The 19,007-nt window shown below is 38.0% G+C and overlaps 1 protein-coding gene across 4 annotated transcripts in view; it reads right to left on the bottom strand.

Moving 5' to 3' along the window:
* The window catches only part of LOC107581571 (glycerol-3-phosphate acyltransferase 1, mitochondrial-like), a 35,796-nt gene that overhangs the window by 8,189 nt on the left and 8,600 nt on the right, over positions 1–19,007 (bottom strand). For 2 of the 4 annotated variants that reach the window (XM_016267177.1, XM_016267181.1), the window contains exons 2-14: positions 11,396–11,527; positions 10,260–10,379; positions 10,090–10,163; positions 7,207–7,320; positions 6,949–7,098; positions 6,092–6,191; positions 5,234–5,370; positions 4,998–5,097; positions 3,441–3,653; positions 2,909–3,022; positions 2,735–2,820; positions 2,504–2,619; positions 51–121 (exon numbers count right to left, since the gene is read on the bottom strand). In XM_016267177.1, coding sequence (XP_016122663.1) covers positions 51–121; positions 2,504–2,619; positions 2,735–2,820; positions 2,909–3,022; positions 3,441–3,653; positions 4,998–5,097; positions 5,234–5,370; positions 6,092–6,191; positions 6,949–7,098; positions 7,207–7,320; positions 10,090–10,163; positions 10,260–10,379; positions 11,396–11,494 — 1,494 coding nt within the window. In that variant the 5' untranslated portion in view covers positions 11,495–11,527. Of the gene's footprint in view, positions 1–50; positions 122–2,503; positions 2,620–2,734; positions 2,821–2,908; positions 3,023–3,440; positions 3,654–4,997; positions 5,098–5,233; positions 5,371–6,091; positions 6,192–6,948; positions 7,099–7,206; positions 7,321–10,089; positions 10,164–10,259; positions 10,380–11,395; positions 11,528–11,789; positions 11,940–11,987; positions 12,121–19,007 lie in introns of those variants that run through there. The other 2 variants (XM_016267179.1, XM_016267180.1) reach the window with 2 other exon arrangements.

The following is a 19,007-nucleotide window of genomic DNA, read 5'->3' as shown; positions in this document are numbered from 1 at the left end:
AAGGGCTGACACATGGTGTATGCTGCATAGGAAGTGAGGACAGTGCTTACCTGTCTGTGCCGATACAGGAGGAGACAGGCCACGATGTGAGAGGACATGATTGCTGATGACTTGCTGGCGGCTATGGGAAACACAGAAGGCAGTGATCAGATTGATCAAAAGTGAAAGTGGTTCAACTGAGCCAAACTGCAAGAGATGCCAAAAATGCTGATGCTCAAGGTGAAGTGTGTCATTTCTGATGTCAAAATACAGTCTTAATATGTAGAGACAAATATAAACAGCCATTTGGGAGTTGACTTTTCAGAAAAGTGTAAACACTGTGGCTCTGTTGCAAAAAGGTCCTCATTTACGTGATTTCCACAGAAAGTGCACACTACACCCTTAAATTCTCTGATGAAGGGAAATGAAAGGACACTATTTAAATTCATAACTGCATGATCTACAAACTTCATGACATTGTCTGTGAGCTAAAAATACATCTGAGAGTATCTGAAATATGCTGTATGAAGAAAAACAGAGTGACTTTGGAGCAGAAAAACGGGTTCAGTGTCTATATTAAACATTCACAAGCAAGGTGCAATTCCACCTCAGAGTGCCGATCCTCTGACCTCCTGTCCTCAAAAAAGCAGCACCAACAGGGCATTCAAGAGACTGGCTAAAAGCAACACATCACCATGGTAAGGACTGTGACCAGCAGTAACCTATATAAACTGTCGGCTGTAGATAGAACGTGTCTGGAGCATATTTCACTAATAATAAATATACATTTTCTAAATATATTAAGCATAAAAACGATGAAAGAAAATGTCATTACCAATACTGAAATAATTATTAAATAAAATTTGTATTATATTTAAGCACAGTATTTTAATAATGGCAATGGAATAAAAAAAAACTATTTATACATTTTACAGTATTTTAATAAAAAAAAAGCATGTCCTGACAGATTGATTCTCATTACTGCATTACAGTAATAAGAATACAACAGGAATCATTGAGAATAATGAAAATTACAAAAACTCAAAAGGAAATAATTAGAATTCTGGGGGAAATGTATATTGATTTTCATAAAAACCATGCCACAATGCTCACAACAGGGTTTGTACGCATTTTACTAATACATTTCCATAACTTTTGAGACAATATTCATGACCTAACGTTCCATTATTTGACAAGTAAAGAAAAATCTATGTTCAAATTTATCATAGGATTTGTTAACTAAAATTAATGACTATTAATGCTACCTATTTGCTTTATATTTGTTTTAATAATAAGTACAGGCTACAACTGTGCCAGAGGTTACTCCACGCAGAGAGCATATCACATCACTGAATATTATAATGTATTTAACCAATATTATCAACTGTTTAGGTCTAACAAGTAGTATTCAGGTACAGAAATTAAACTGTGTTTATGAGGACACTCGCCAGGATGGGCATTTGACATAATTTTGTGCGTATTTGGCAACTTAAGCGCAATACGCAGCGGAAAAACAACTCAATTTATTACTCGTGAGGTGTTTTCGAGGCGGCTTTACGTGTGTGCGTTTTGAATATGACTATGAGCGCGCAGAAAACCGTCTCTGGAGTGTGCGTCTACCGAACGCTTTACCGAAGACTTAAAAAGATGATGCGATTGCAAATTATACAGTTTTGTGATGATGCAACACCGTGACATTTCTATCAGCTGTCCTGAAACCAGAGCGAAAGTCTCATATCGCAGCAGCTCTCTTGTAGTGTAGGCAAGATGCGCTGATGTGAAGCCATTTTGAGAAAGTGAAAGAGCTAAATCACTCATGCCGTTTTCAAATAACTGATTTAATCTGACAGTCGTGTGTTGATTCATTTACTCGTCTAAGCTACATGCTATTTTGCATAAATGTGTGCAGAATTTCCCCATTTTAAATGCGAAACCTGCAGAAATGAGTAAAACTATATGCACGATACCTCACCGAAATTCAGGACCCGATTAAAAAATATATTGCACAGAGATTTGTGAAATAAATTTCCTTGACTTTTCCAAAACTTTCTGGGTTTATTCATTTTTCCAAAACTTTTCCAGGCCTGGAAATTGCCTTTTTAAAATTCCTGACCGTACGAACCCTGTAACAATCCTAAAAAGTCCTAAAATATGATTTTCTTAAATCTATTTGGTTAAAAATATGAAATCCAGACATGTTTTTGTTAGGTTTTGTAAAATTCACTCACTAGTTGTTTGATGAGAGGCTTTGGTTTTCTTTGGCAATTATGATGTTAGAAAGAGACTTTCTGTATCTTTTTGATCTGAACAATGAGCCCATGTATTCAGATTTTTTTGTTTGTCAGTGATTCTGTAGGCCATGATATACAAGCAAGTTTTCCAGGCAAATGATAAATGAGCAGCACTGCCAACAGCTGACCCCCCATAAACAGCGATTTTACTCAACCCACCACCCTCAATGCTTGAAAAATCACCCACTGCCTAAGAAACTCTTCATGTATCATGGCCTTTTAAGTGCCCTTACTGAAGAGAACGTGCTTGGCCAGGTTAGCGATGACCTGCCTCCTCCAGGGCTCATCTGACAGGTCTCTAGAATTCAGATGATCCTCATCTTCTCCATTAAAAACAGCCTGATCAGGTCTGCAAAGAAAAAACATAACTGAACATAATCCCATTAGCCATACACATCTTTCTACATACCAATAAACAACAGTCCATATGATTATGTTGGTTGCTGGCAGCCTAAATGCCGTACTGTGCAGCGATGATGGTGGGGAGAAGGATCTGCTCCAGCGTGAGAGAGACCTGGAGATGGCGACTACGCTGTGTGTCCAGGTACTCCTAAAGAAATGGAGAAGAAAGGTCCAGACATTAGGGGAGTGATCTGCTATGCACTCAGCCAAACTGAGATCAGATGAGCTGCTCTGACCTTAAGGGAGAAGGGCTGCGTGAAATCCACACGCACACAGCCGTAATTCTTCCGGAGCATCCTGAACACTCCGCAGGCAATTCCCCACAGACTCTCATTCTTTTTAGGTTTGCCCTGAAGGGAGGAGAACAGCGAAGATAAAACGCAGAATAATAATAATAAAAAAGTGAACACAAACACAACCGTCTTAAGCTAAAAGGCGCATCATAAGAAAACATCACGATTATATCAGTTATATTGGGACATTTAGATGAAAACACTACTTTCTACCAATTTTTTGATTATTTATAATACAATAACATTAGTAATAATAACAACAACTATTATTACTAGGGATGCACGATATATCGGCCACCATATCGGTATCGGCCAAAATTTTCATATCGGTGCATCCCTAATTATTACCATTATTATTATTATGTATAATATTGTATGGGTTGAAGAGTCTGTTTTTGATTCGAGAAACTTTGAATACCATTATGAGTGGACTTAATATCGGCTTTTTGTTGAATATCACCACAGTTAGACATACCAGCTGCTCGCTGTTGTAGTTTCCTTCTATAATGCGGTCATATGAGATGCCTACAGGCACGATCAGAACATCGGGGATGCTGTTGGCACAGAGTGTGTCAACCACGATTGAGAGCATGCCCGCATGTGCTGGAGATGGCTTCCCGCTGCGAGAGCGCGTGCCCTCTAAATACACCTCCAGAAACTGCTGCTGCCGCAACAATTCTTCTGTGTACTGAAATTGAGAGGAAAACAGAAAAATAACCCACAACGAATATTACAATCCTTAAGATCCATGACCCTTCCTTTGCAAATTCCCTCTAATTAAAGCAGCCCATTGTGGTAATGTGGTGCTCAACAGGAAACGGCATGAATAATGCAGGAGTAATCCATCAGCTTCCTGTGACAGACACCTCTAATCACAAGCCTCTCTACTGTCGCTGCAATGACAATCACCAGTGTTGGGGAAAGTTACTTTTAAAAGTAATGCATTACAATATTGCGTTACTCCATAAAAAAGTAACTAATTACGTTAGTTAGTTACTTTTTATGGAGAGTAATGCATTACGTTACTTTTGTGTTACTTCTTAAATCTGGACAGGGCTTGTTTGTTTGTTTTTAAAATAAAAAAGTTCTATTTTTGGCAAATATAAAAGCCTTTTCACACCAAAAGTGAAATGAATAAGCCTCAGGCTGAAGGGAAAGTAAATTTACGTCTGTACAGTAGAATGCAGAAGAAGACATTTCAACACACTTCAGTAAAAAAAAGACACACAAATGTTTGTCTAGAGTAATTTTTGCTTATTAGTATGGTTGAACTGGATCATCGAAGGTCAGAAGCAAAGACATTAGTTAATAGAATGGGATTTGAAAAAGTAACTCAAAATATTCTCTTGTAAATTAAAAAGTAATGCGTTACTTTACTAGTTACTTGAAAAAAGTAATCTGATTACGTAACTCGCGTTACTTATGTCATTTTAACTAAAGCACTAGAGCAGACCATATTACAGCTGCTCCAGTTTCCTGTAGCTCACAAGATAATATACTACCACACACATAGCCACATGCAGACAACTGCTTTTTCAAAGTAACCAAACTGAGAGTCCAAATCATTTGGACTGAAATAGAGAGAGAGTACCAGAGGTTTATATTCAGTAAATGGTACTAAATGCTGTATATGAAAGACATATTAAATCAGTAGCCCTTTTATCTGAAAAGTCACTGTTCAAAAGTTTTGGGTTAGTAAGTTTTTTTTTTTTCTTCACACTTAATGCATCCTTGCTAAAAAGTATTACTGACCTGAGAGAAAAAAAAAATAATCGTTCCGACTCAAAAAATTTTGAACAGTAATGAATGTGCATTTATAGTGGAGGAGGATGGCAGAGGAGAATGGGTTCCCCATGCCGAGTTTGGTTCCTCTGAAGGTTTTTTCCCCTTCACTGGCTAAAATCTTTGGTAGTTTCCTTGCCACATTTTCACTGAGGTATTTAAGACATTACATTTTCTGTAAATCTGCTTTGAAACCTATGACGTAACACCACTATACTCATAAGTGGATCTGATATCTCTGTGGACTTACTGCATGTAACAGTGATCTGTATAACACATCCTTCTTTCCGTCTGAAGTCTCATCCAGTTTACGACGAATGAAAAATCCTCCAAGTTTCCGAATTAGTGTGCTGAGGGAGTACAATGCATACATACATATATCATATTGACATATCATTGTCATATTTGACTGTCTATTGTTGAAATACTATGTATCTTAAAAAACACATGCACACACACAACAACAAGGTCATCATAACATTGTACCTTAAGATAGGGATGTTGAGGTTGTTGCCAGCTGCGATGTGAGGGGCTTTGATGTTGTGACAAAACAGGATGAAGGTGATGAGCAGGTAGTCTATGTGGGACTTGTGAACAGGAAGGAAGACCAGGGGAACATTGTACTAGAAGACACACAGTAAAATGTTTGTTATACTTTAAGATATCTATATAAATCTACACATATGTGACCCTGGACCACAAAACCAGTCATAAGTAGTACGGGTATATTTGTAGCAATAGCCAAAAATACATTGTATGGGTCAAAATTATCGATTTTTATTTTATGCCAAAAATCATTAGGATATTAAGTAAAGATCATGTTCCATGAAGATATTTTGTAAATTTCCTACTGTAAATATATTAAAACTTAATTTTGGATTAGTAATATGCATTGCTAAGAACTCATTCATTTGGACAATTTTAAAGGCGATTTTCTCAATATTTAGATTTTTTTGCACCCTCAGATTCCAGATTTTCAAATAGTTGTATCTCGGCCAAATATTGTCCTATCCTAACAAACCATACATCAATGGAAAGCTTATTTATTCCGCTTTCAGATTATGTAAAAATGTCAATATCGAAAAATTGACCCTTTTGACTGGTTTTGTGGTCCTGGGTCACATATCCAGTCCACCCATTTATTACATTAAATATACATAAAAAGGTGGTGGACAGATATTGTTTGTTAATGAACTGTTTATCTGTATATCTTCTTGTAATAAGTGAGTTTGTCAACTGATGGATTGATCTGTGGCTGTTTTGGGAGTAGTTACATTATGTGTGGTAGTGCAGATAAGAATAAATACCCATGCTGGGCAGGAAAAGGCCATGTAAATGTCTGACCTCAGATGCTGCTTTCTTTACCATCTCCAGCTGACCTTTATGGATCTGAATACTCCAGAAGAATCCATTAAACAATTTCAACAACACCCATCCTGTTATTCTAAAAGAGACATACAAAATAAAAAAGAGAGAAGATCTAGGATTTATTTCGAATCAATAAATTACAAACCCAAAATGATGTTTTCCCTTAAAAATATAAAAATCGATACTATTTGAAGTAATTTTAAAGAATTTTGATTTAGTATTTTAAATGCATGCTTTGATTCAGTAAAGATACATTAAAGTGATCAAAAGTGACAGTAATTTTTTTTTTACATTGTTACAAAAGATTTCCATTTTCAAATAAATGCTGTTCTTTTAAACTTTCAAAAGAATCCTGAAAAAAAAAAATCATGGTTTCCACAAAAATATTAAGCAGCACAGCTGTTCAACATAGCATATTAAAATGATTTCTGAACGACCAAGTGACACTGACAACTGGAGTAATGGCCGCCGACATTTTATTTTTAAAATTCAGCTTTGCCATGACATAAATAAATTACATTTTAAAATAAAATATAAAATGATTATTTTAAGTTGTAATAATATTTCACAATATTACTGTTTTACTTCATTTTTTTATAAAAATAAATGCAGCCTTGGTGGGCATATGTGACTTCTTTTAAAAACATTAAAAAGAACTTTACTACCCCCAAAATTTTAAACAATATTATATTAAAATAATAATAGAATTGATAGTTATTCCATAAATAAAACCTTTTTAAAAAAGTAAATTTGCATTTAGATTCATTGGTTGTAGTTTTCCTTTTAAAAAAAAATTGTAGCTTTGCTCATGGAGCATGATGTGAAAACTGTACCTGATGAAGGCAGGTGAGATGTTGGCAACCATTTCCTGCAGGAATCCTCTGGCCTTCCGTCTAACTTTACTGACAGCTTTGGAATCCACTCCAGACTCTGCATCTGTGCTAGCACCTTCGGATGCTACCTCCACGATAGCACTTTCCAGCCTACAGCAATAACACTCACAGTCAATCTGGATGCTATGATGCATTCCTGCTGCTTAGAAACAGAGCTTTACATTGCACTTGTTCCTTGCTTTTATAAACACTTGGTACCTGCTGCTGTTGAGCACGTTCTCCACCACATTGCGAGCAAACATGTCCTTCCGGACATCTCTCTCCAAGACAAAAAGCACATAACTCAGCCTCCGAGCAAGCCAACCTCTGTGTCTGCATTATACAAAATACAAAATATTTGAGCATGGAAAGTATAATGAGTATTAATGACAAAGAATCTACAGTAGCGGACTGTTTCACTGAAATGGTTCTTAAAGGGGACCTATTATGCCCCTTTTTACAAGATGTAACATAACTCTCAGGTGTCCCTAGAATGTATTTGTGACGTTTCAGCTCAAAATACCCAACATATCATTTATTGTTCCATGCTGAAAATGATTTTTTTTTTTTACCAGAGGCTAAAACAAGGTGTTTTTGTGCATTTGTCAAATAAACTGCTGCTCCCCGCCTCCTTTTCCAGAAGAGCCTTTACAGCTTGTGCCTCGCATACTCTGCCAAAACTAAACATCTGTTTGATCTTGATTATCCTGTCTATCACGCTCACGTGACACTGCAGGATATCATGAAAGTTTATTATTTGCGTTTTAAAGCCATGTAAGTTTAAAGATCTTACGTATGAGCTGTGCCCAAAACCGCTCCCTATCCCCTATATAGTGCACTATATCGGGTGTCGGCCATTTTGTAGTGCTGTCCGAATTCTGAGTGAACGAGTTCATTCCCTACATTCGTTCACTACTTTTTACCCACAATCCTCTCTGATTTCGAGCGTACAATTGATGTACACTCGCTGAAGCACTATTTCTCATAATCCAATGCGGAGAGGACTGACGAGCTGGAAAAGATAGCGGGAGCAAGCGAGTTTGAATGAGAGATGCAGTTTACATCTTTCCTATTTCTGCTTTAATGTTTATTTCATCTATTATAAATATTAAAATATATTATTTAGGCATTTGGTTTAACTAAATTACGGTTTGCGTTGTTTTTAACTTACAAGAGACGACAGAGATGTGATGATAATTTGGTGGATGATTTAAAAATATATATTTGTTAATCCCCAGTATGTAGCATATTCATCAATGTAAAATTAATAGGAGCGCTCTATGACCATTGTCATCTTACTGGAGCGCAAAACGCTGCTCGGGAGAGTTTCAAGATATTAAGAATAATAAATACATAAAATGTATATGTTATAAGTGGATGTGTAATATGCTTATTTTTGTTACCAGTTTTTAAATAGTATTTAATGATTATAAACATATTAAGCATTACAAAACAAATTAGGCCTAACAATGAAAACACAAAGCTGGCACGGAAGTATGTATAATTACAATATAAAGTCATTGTGAGTGTTATTGTTATTAATATTATTTATAACATATTAGTTTCTGCTACAGCTCCAGCTCTTTGACACGCAGTATATACGTCAGTGTCTGAATTCGTTCACTTCATTTCATGCACTCCTTTCTGATGTATTGCACTCAACTGCCATACACCATATAGGGATTAGTGAATGAGTGAACGAGTCGGACACAGCTATGGTTTTCTGAGCTCACACATCCAAAGCGCACACACAGAAAGCTGGCTGTCAGACAGCGCAACGTACCGTGCAAGTACTAGACTATGATCTCTTTTGTGTCTTATTGCGCTTAAACTGTTAAATACACACAAGGTTATGTCAAAAACACAACGTTTACGTAAATACAGTCAGATTTATCTGTGAACGTAAACAGCTGGCAAAGAAATCGCATGTGTAGCCTATATTAGATCTGTCTGACAGCAGCGTATACCTACTGCTGTCTATGCTGTTCATTTGAATCAAACAACAAAAACATAAAATCTCTCACTGACTGAATAACTTGAGTGGCATTATAAGAATTAATTTCTTACTTGAATGCTAATGATGTTAAATGCTCTAGTGACTAGATAAACATGGAGGCCCTCACTCAGGGTGGGTCTATGCTAATACAGCAGTGTCCGTCAACAGTCAAGGGTGGGGCCTGTACAATGTGATGTCACTTTGTACACATTCTGCAAACAGGCTTGCTGCTTATGATTTATGGGGATTAAAAAAAAGGAGTGGGTGGATTTTTATTATTATAGGGTGGCTGTGTACAAACACCACCAACACATTTATGTCCAATCACCATGTAAAAGTGAATTTTGCATAATAGGTCTCCTTTAAAGTAATATTTCACCCAAAAATTAAGATTTTCTGTCATTATTTACTCATTCTCATGCTGCTCCTTCTGTGGAACATGAAATAAGATGGAATCATGAAATTCTGAAAAATCAAACAGTCAGTGAGTTGAACTCGAGAACTGGATCAGAATCATTTGTGAATGAATCATTCTTTGCAACTGTTTTTTTCTCACTGAACCAGCTGTTCAGAAATCATCTGAATGACTCGTTCATGCATCAGACTGAGTGGGGTGACTCAATGATTCTTTTTCAGGAGTTCTCTTTGGAGCTTTTTTTGTGTAATTTTTGCAGCCATTTGGTAGAATCATTCATTTAATATCAATAAAAGGCAATATCAAATTTTTGTACTGTATTACGCACTGTTCACTTCCTCCCCTGATTGGCTGTACCAGCTCAGACCACCTCTGGTCCTTGTCATGAGATCTAGGTACATAATACCCCCTGACAAACAGTGTTAATAATTTATTTCCTGACTTTCCACTCCTCACAGAAACCTCCAACCTTCCATTTGACACTTGAATGTAAACACACGGCGGGGAAACTACATCTGACCAACTATGGTATTAATGGTGTATCACAAACTAAACTATGTTAATGAATTATACTTTACAGCAAGGTGCATAACCAAGCAATGTGCAGTGAGTATTCTCATGATAAATCATGAGAGAATTGGTGATCTATTCAGACCCTTAAGTTCCATGGCCAACAGAGGTTGATGTTTACCTTGTGTGCGTTTCATTGATGTAAATCACATTACGGAGCCCTAGTGAAGGGATGCTGGGGTTGAACAGCCTCTCCTGGAACACATAATTGTAGTAAGAGTCAAACTACAGATGTTTCTTAAGAAACACATGTGTATTCGGTCAATATGCCAAAAGCTTCAACAAACTAACCTGACTCAGGGGTGTGCATGAGTGACAGCATCTTCCAACAAATGGTCTCTTCCTGTTCAGCAGACCCTCCTTCCCTGTAGTGGTCACAGAACGAAGGACAGACGGGCTGGAGCTTCTGTCCTACATGAGAAATACAATGTTTATTCAACAAGATAACTTGTATTAACCTAGCCTTCCAAAAACGTTCCATTTACTGACATTAGTTATGTATTAGGTATCATGAACTAACAATTAGCAATTTTTTTACAGAATGTATTAATCTAGGGTAATGCTATTTTTTAAATATACTATTGTTCTTTGTTAATTTAAACAACTTGAAATGTTAAAAATAAATATTAACCTATATAAATAAAAGCTGTAAAACGGTGTCTTTCATTGTTTTTTCAACGGACATTTCTGGTTCTTCTGCTGTGATGACAAACCTGCTTGTTTTCAAACATTATTTTATTCAACAGAGTGGTAATACACTGAAAAATAAATTAAATATTTTATATAATAATAATAATTTCAGAATAATAATAACAATTTCAGAATTCCAGAAATTACTTTTTTTTTTATTTCCTCATTTATCCAGGTTTTCCAAGACTGTGGGAAACAAATAAAAATGACAGTTGTTGAGGTAAGAAAGTAAATAAATATGAAGAAAAAAAGGAAAGAAAGAAAGAAAGAAACTGGGTTTTAGCTGTTTTACCTTATTTTTAAACCATTTTAATCCATCTTGGTCTCTGGAATTGTGATGTTACAAATGTGACGGTTGCGGGTGGTTTCCAGGGAATTGCTAAGTGGTTGCTAGGGTGTTCTGTGTGGTTGCTTACTGGCCCAAGTCAAAATAGACCTGACCCCTTTAAGTCTCAATAATATTTTAATCCCTTGATGTAATCCCTCCTTTACTGCAAATCTATGGGGTTTTGGCTTGTTTTACTGTTAATTAGGTTATAAACTTAAATATGATCACAAGATAAAAAACTACCCTCAACAGGCCTCATTATTCGAGGTATCAAGTCTGTAGCACCAACAGCACAGGACAAATACAACCTTAATACTTAAGGTTAAGAGTTTGTTCAAATCTCTAAGCCTATATATAAGCAATAACAGTGATGCTTTCCTTGGTATGGCCCTAGTTTCTCCATGCTTACCTGGTCCTCACAGGGATGCTTCAAACAACCACTTCCTGTGTCAGGATTATTGGCCAGGAGAATGTTATCTGGACTCCCCAGAACCATGCGGACATCCATCGCCTCTCTTCAAACCACGCATCAACAACAAAACTGTGGAAAGAGGGAAAGAAAAACAGAGAATAAGAGGCAGTCCATTGTGCTCTGTGCTGTAGGTCAAAACACGGACAAGCTCTGATTACAGCTTTTCACAATAAATCACTGCAGCCGGCAAAATATTCCACAGAATGCCAGAATGTGAAACCGCTGTGCCTTCTATTCAACACGGCACCTCCAGCTCAGCTGCAGCTGAATAACAGGAATGTCAGATGATGCGTTCCACCCAATCACAGCAAACAAATAAGGTTCGCCAAACCTGCTGCGGTGGTTTCAGGTGAGCTGATCATTCTGACAAAAATTTCAGGAAGAACAGCAACGAAGCAAGCAGAGCTTGATTGCAGTTTAGTGCATCACGGCTCAGTCTACTTTCCTGATCTTCACCGCCCTGGGATAAAGAAAACTGACAGGCTTGACAAATGCTCAAAGCACACAAGACACCGTCAGCTGAACTAACCTGAACTATGTCCTGGGTGACCTGTGGCTACATAATCTTGTTTTTATCTGCTGACTTGCTGACCCATGGATGAGAGCGTCTACTCTCCGGTGTCATGTTAAAGGGCTACGGCCTCCCGTCTGTGGAAAACACGCTGAAATACAAAGAGGGGCTGATGAAGCATACAATATATTGCAGCTGTCCAGTTCAGAGGTAAACTGGAAGGGTGGTAGTCACAGCCAAACTAAACGGTGCCTGTGCTCCTGCAAAGCGATATATTTTTGGAAGACGAGCTGTGGAAAAAAAGCTTGTGCCAATTATTAAGGGTGCAGAATGTACCCTTTGAAAACCACACGAGAGATCTGCACATGTTCAGTGCATCAAGAAGAATCTCACTCCCAACAAATGGATGAGAAACTATCTGAAACTTACATATGTTTATCTTTCTAACTAACATTTGGTTGTGGCATATAAACACATGGTGAGAAGGAGGAAGTTCATAAATTGTAAAAAAAAAAAAAAAAAAAAAAAAAAAAAAAGAGAGACGAAGTTTAAAGGCTCTGACATTTTTTATCTTCTCTGTGGTCAAAAAGAGTTTACTGTTGTCTCTATTATAATGGGTTTTTCTTATTTCCTCTGTGACTGCACTTCTTCAAAACACCCCATCAGCAGCTCACAAGGGCATTACAGAAGCCCCAGTGGGACCGTTTAGTCCATTGGTAGAATGCACTGAGGCTGTATTCTTGATGTTTTTCTACAATCTTTTGTGCGTCATGGGTAGAGAAAGGGATTAAGAAATTTCATGAAATTATTATCCAGAAATTACAACATTTTTATATGGATTTTAACAGAAATATTTGCAGTGGCTGTGCTGCTTCCGAACTATTTTCCTGTGGTATGCGATTTAATGTTTTAATCACAGTGAGGATTGCTAGGCGCATGACAATTCCGCTTCCGTGTTCTAAATAGCAAAACTCATGTTCTGAGAAAATACTTTTTGTGCGAATAATAAGGATCCATTTTGGGAACTTGACTTTGTTTGATGGCTTTGGAACATAGACGGTAACGACAGACATAAGGATGCGCTCGTTGATCAAACAGTCCATTGGTCCAATGACAGTAGAGCCTCTGTTCACAGGCGTCGTGCACAGACAGTAGCCTAATGAGCCCTTTCGTGCTCTTCCCAATATTGTGACAAACACCATACTTAAAAGTTTTTTTTGAAGGAAACAGATATGTGCGTTTTTTCCCCAAAATGTTTTGTTATTGACGCGGTGAGTCAGGCAGCTATTTACACTGCAAAAAATAAGGCCTATCTATTTCCATAAAAATATAGGCTATAAACATTCTAAAATATATGTTTACCTTTTAGGCAAATTGCATAAATTAGAATAGTGATGTCTCAAAACGCATTTATAGTCCGTATCTCTTATTTTCCTAAAGTATTCCTTCCCTTAACTGCGTTAAACATGGTGTCACTTGGATGGGAATATGCAAGGAAATTATATGTTATATATACTAGACGTTGTAAGCTCCATAAATGGCTATTTCGGGGAGGAGATGGGGTGGAGATTTATGTACGCACAATCTTCCGCTGACTGGGAATTACAAAGGGAATTTTGCGCAGGTTCTGGCATACACATGTGTAACACAATTCGTAGTCATGGGAAGAAGGAGGCAGGAACCGGCGAACATTTAAACAAAACTTTAATAATAAAATAAACACAAAACAGTGCGACAGCCCCTCGCAAACGACTGTCGCGCACAAACAGAACCAAAACACAAAATAAAATCCAGGCCTGGTCCTCTCTCGTCCAACACTGTCATCACTCCTCCTTTTATCCTTCCGGAGCTCCTCCGTGGGACTCGAGACCGGTGAGTGGCGCAGGTGTTGCGCATTAGCAATTACTCCACCGGCCTCGCTCCATTCCCACGGCTCTCGGCCCCGTCCCTCTCGTCACAGCATGGATTTATAAATCTGAAAACTTTTGAAAACGCACACATTTAGGATGAAATCTACATAAAGTTTTATACATGAGGCCCCAGGCCTGGATTTTATGCTGTTGTTTTATGCGGCAGTCGTCTTTGAGGGGGTTGCCGCTTTTACTTTCGTTTTGTGTTTGTTCATTTGTTTATTAAAGTTTTATGTTTAAATGTTGGCCAGTTCCCGCCTCCTCCTTCCTGATCTACGAACATTTAGTGTTAAAGGGTTAGTTCACCCAAAAATTTTAATTAGGCTGTGTTTTACTCACCCCCGAGGCATCCTAGGTGTATATGACTTTCTTCTTTCAGACGAATTTAGTCAGAGTTATATTAAAAATTGTCCTGGCTATTCCAAGCTCTATCATTGCAGTCAGCGGGTGTTGCAGTGCTTCAGTCCAAAAGAAGTGAAATAAAAAGCGCTCATCCATAAAAAAAGTGTGTCGAAGTGACGAACGCGGAAGCGCAGTGGAGAGATCAAAACAAAACAACGGTCACTAATTAGAAGTTCAAAATTAGTATTTGTAAAGAAGAATGTCAGAGGATTTCGATATAAGCCAAGAGGAGACTGGTTTTCCTTTGCTAAAGTAAGGAAACTTTGCTTCCTTTGATCCTGTTAACAAACGTTAGTTTTCACGAGACTCACCAGCGCATGCGCAACGCTGACCTCGTACGTCATGCTCCCGGAGCTGCTTCTGTGTACAACTGTTTGCGCAAGCTACATTAAAGTAGGGGTTGAACGACTTCTGATTTTTTAAAGTCGACTTTTATGTGATGAAAGTCGAGTAGAAGTCGGCCGACCACTAATTTTTGTCATTCAAAATGAGTTTTTATTTTGTTATCGTCTCATTTTCATCGGTTAAAAAATGTTGTTGACAAAAATTATGTGTCAAAGAAATTAACACTGGTTACAAATATCTAATATAAAACTTTAAAAAATTCCAATATCAGCCAGTAACTGATATAATACTGACTATATATATATATTCCCCTCCAAAACATTTTAATGTCCCAAAACATTTGGCTACCAATTGCGTGAAAACTCATGAAGTGTTTAATTTTCCAATCATAATATACTTTAATCACTTTTGCCTGTAGTTCTGGGCTGACAGTAATGTAATTAAGATGACTCAATCACATGCTCTCATTAGGGTGGAAGTGGGTCAGCTGAAGAGTGGGTCTTTGAATGAATGACTGGAGCAAAAAAAGCTGGCAGGAGGGAGGGAGGAAAAGATGGGATAATCTCTTCCACAATGAATAACAACCCCAAGCAAGACGCAAAGAACATGCTGAATGAGCCTGGGGAGAAAGAGAAAGAGAGAGAGGTGTACAGCGAGCCACACTGCAGCTGCTAAACAAGAGTTCATTGAACTCTGGAAGCCTTGCCTGCATTGTCTGATGTGATCTACACCAATAGGCGACCAGAACACTGATGAGAAAGGAGAAGAGAAGGCGTTTTCTGAGAAAGTCTGGCTGGATGTCAAAGCCAGCAGAGATTAGACCTGTTCAAAGACACAAACTGAAAAATAGCCCTGGACTGGCTGTGAAACTTATTAAAACGTTTCGGAATGGGCCCTGTCTGAAAATAATCCTGTATAATCTACATTTTTAAAGCAATATTTAGTGGCTTCACTACCTTAAAAAGTCAAACTGATCCTATAAATTATATTTGCCTGCTTAGGTTACTACTATGTACCAAACTACAGCTATAAATCTTACTGTTTTCAATGTGGATTAGAGCATTTTCCTTTATAGTTGGTCATGGAGTAAAAAATGGCCACCTACACTGTCAACAAACAAACACTCCATGTCAATGGTGCTGTAAACCAGAGTAGCTGCCACTAGCTTTAAAACATAATCGAATTTGATGGGTAAATCCTCCAGCAATGCAGGACAGTGGGTTAATCTGTCTCGCAATCTGCTCATCTGAACTATAAAACAAGAAGAAAAAAGAACAAGCACGTGCACACACACAAGGCAATGACAATCCAACATTACCGTTACCGTATAGTATACTGGGATAATCTGAATCAGAACAACATTCCATAACAAACCTATATTATTCAGAAGTATGACTTTGTCAATGAGTAATCAAATAGACAGGTTGTGGAATTTATTAAACTAGCAGGAAGGATCAGCTATCACAGAATAATGAAAAACTTGATAACTTAGGCAATATAGTATGTAGATACTAGGGCTGTGCGATTTTATAGATTAATTTGAATGTATTGTTTTGCCACGATTTTATTTTTTAGAATTTGAGGAATCACGATTTTGAATAGAAATATTACCAAATAAGACACTTTGACAATATGCCGGTGATAACAGTAAAGAGAAAAGAACGATCCAACCGCATGTCGGCACACGTGATTAACCGCTCACGTGTGACGCGCTCTGTGAAGGACCATAAATTTAGTGCTAGGCGTCATTCACACAGCGCTTTTGTTTTGACAAAGATGCGACGCGACACGGGCAGTGGAATAGGTAAAACAAGCAAGATGGGAGTGAACTTCTTTTAAAGGGGTCCTATTATGCTCTTTTACAAAGTCTTGATTTTGTTTTGGGGGTGTACTAGAACATGCTCTCATGCTTGGTGGTTCGGAAAACTCATTATTTTTCACATAATTTACATTATTAAAATACCTTTCTCCCCAGCCTGGCACAAACGGCTCGATTAGTTCCGGCTTTGATGAAGGTCCGCCTTCCAAAAAACAAAATGTGTTGTGATTGGTTAGCTGTCCCAGTGCGTTGTGATTGGTGAACAGCTTAGACGGTGTTTCAGTACTGCCACGCCCCTTGCTCCGTCCTTCAACAAAAACTTTTTGGCGAATCCGGCAGGCACTGTACTCCCTCGTGTTGTGGAAGCTGTCCTCAGTAAAATGCGCAGCACACAATAGCAAATTGGGGTTATAATGCTCAGGAACCGAGTTAAAAAATAAATTGCAACACTGTTTCCTGACATCATCCGCTTTCGGAAGCCAAACATCTTTGGAGGTGAAAAAAAACAGCGTTTCAGGCGGTCGCGCACCGGACGAGAAGCGCTGTGGCGCGCCACATCTATAAAATTCAAATACATTATTTTCTATGAGTGTAGGCACACCGGCGGCGCCGTTCGGCATCTGTCCGCGGCGCCCAGCTACGTCGTGTTGTACTTGTAAGAATGGTTCTAGACATGCCGAAAATTTTTCGCTACAGCACAGCAGCTCTTCTTCTTTGTTTTCTCTGATGCACTAACTCTGCAGCAGCACTTCTTCTTCGTCGTCTCGTCTGATGCACTCACTCAACCAAGCGCTCTAACCACAACCTCGCCCCTCCCCACCCCCCAACCATTCGAATTTCTGTAGGCGGGAATTATTTTTAATGATTCTAATTCTAATGAGCCGCTTTGTGATATCACAAAGCCCTGAAACCAATGCTGTAGTCCAAACGAGCCATTCGTTGTAGTTCTTGAAAAGGGATTTTTAAAAAACGAAATATCTCCCTTTGGAGTGGACTTTGAGATTTGTAACTTTCTAGATCTTTTTTATGCCCACACATACACACTTGTAATAAATTTGTTTCAATTGTTTGAGCAGCCTACTGTTGCTATGGTTAATTTTCAGGACATCACATATAAATTACAGTGTTTTAAAATTGCTTACATACTAAAAGTGTCACGCCGTCACCAGGCTCCACTGTCACTCCCTCACAATGATCCCAATCACCAGAGTTTTAGGGTGTGTTCACACTTGTCATGTTTGTTTAGATTAAAACGAACTCTGTTGCGATTGCTCAGTTAGTGCGGTTCGTAAGTGTGAACGCTGCCATCCGAACCCTGCTGCGCACCAAACAAGCGGACTGTGACCACTAAAAAGATGGGTCTCAGTCCGCTTCCAAATGAACTTTGGCGCGGAATGAAACATGAATGCAACACGGGCCATATACTTATAAACGAACCAAAAACAGGAAGTAATGACAAGATACGATGCTATGGGACATGATTTGACGACACGGAACAAGCGGTGTATCCCAAAAAAAATAAGCAGAGGGCAAGAAGTCTGTTCTGAAGGTCCAGTTATGATTTTCTGATTAAACATTACAAGGTCAACAAATTTTAATTGTTCACAAAATCTCAAAATCTAATTTAGAAAATATGACTGAATTTTTCATTTCATGCTGACTTTAAGTGTCACATTTAAGTAAAACAAAAAGAATTTAGCAATTAGAGGAGGACAATTCCTCTATCCAACAGTTTTAAATTTGAACTTATTTAACTGTAGTAAACATATTTACTTAATTTGCGATTAAAATGTTATTTATCATTTTTGGTTATATGATTTTGTTTCTTGAGAGCAGGGGCGGGTCTACGTGGTGGCCAGGGGTGGCACCGGCCCCCCCTGAAATTTGGCTGGCCACCCCAGGTGCCCCCTCCCCTACCAGTTGTCTTGCAATAAATTTGTTTTTAGTATTTATAACTGCATCTGGCAGTGGCGGATCCTGGCATGTGTAGGCAGCTGCCTAGGGCCGCTTTTTTCTCTTCTTTATACTTAACTTTAGGCGATTTCTATAGCGTGATCTTAATGACAAATGTCGAGATAATGGCATAATGTTACGCGATCCATGTAATGCGCGAGCACGAATCTCCACTCGCACGCAGATTTCCTTCACTCACACAAAACTGGACGTCTGCTTTTAAATATACATGGTTCTTTTATGAATTGTCTCTCTCGCTCAGATATACATGTACGCTCAAACATTGTCCCCGCATCACTGATGACCAGAGGAGCTTTTTTTTCTAATTCAGTTGAAGAGTAGGCTTTTCTCACTAAATGGAAGCAAGCTGATTATAGTCAGCCTTCTCTAGTTATTTATTTTATTATTTAATACTTATTTTAGTTAAGTGCTTAAATTGTAAATATACATTTATTAAATTATTTTATTTAGTGCATTTGTATTGTTTTTGTATATAGTTATGCAATAAAAGCATATCAACCAGGTTCCAGAAATAATCACTGAGGGTGCTTCTGAAATTAGTGAGGGTGCTCTAGTCTTAATGCACATTTTCACATATTTTGTCCCATC

The sequence above is a fragment of the Sinocyclocheilus grahami genome, unplaced genomic scaffold (genome assembly GCF_001515645.1).
Source record: "Sinocyclocheilus grahami isolate Dianchi unplaced genomic scaffold, SAMN03320097.WGS_v1.1 scaffold36.1, whole genome shotgun sequence".
Classification (NCBI taxonomy): Eukaryota; Metazoa; Chordata; class Actinopteri; order Cypriniformes; family Cyprinidae; genus Sinocyclocheilus; species Sinocyclocheilus grahami.
Note: the sequence above shows the minus strand (reverse complement) of the source record. Positions and strands in the feature narration are given on the sequence as shown.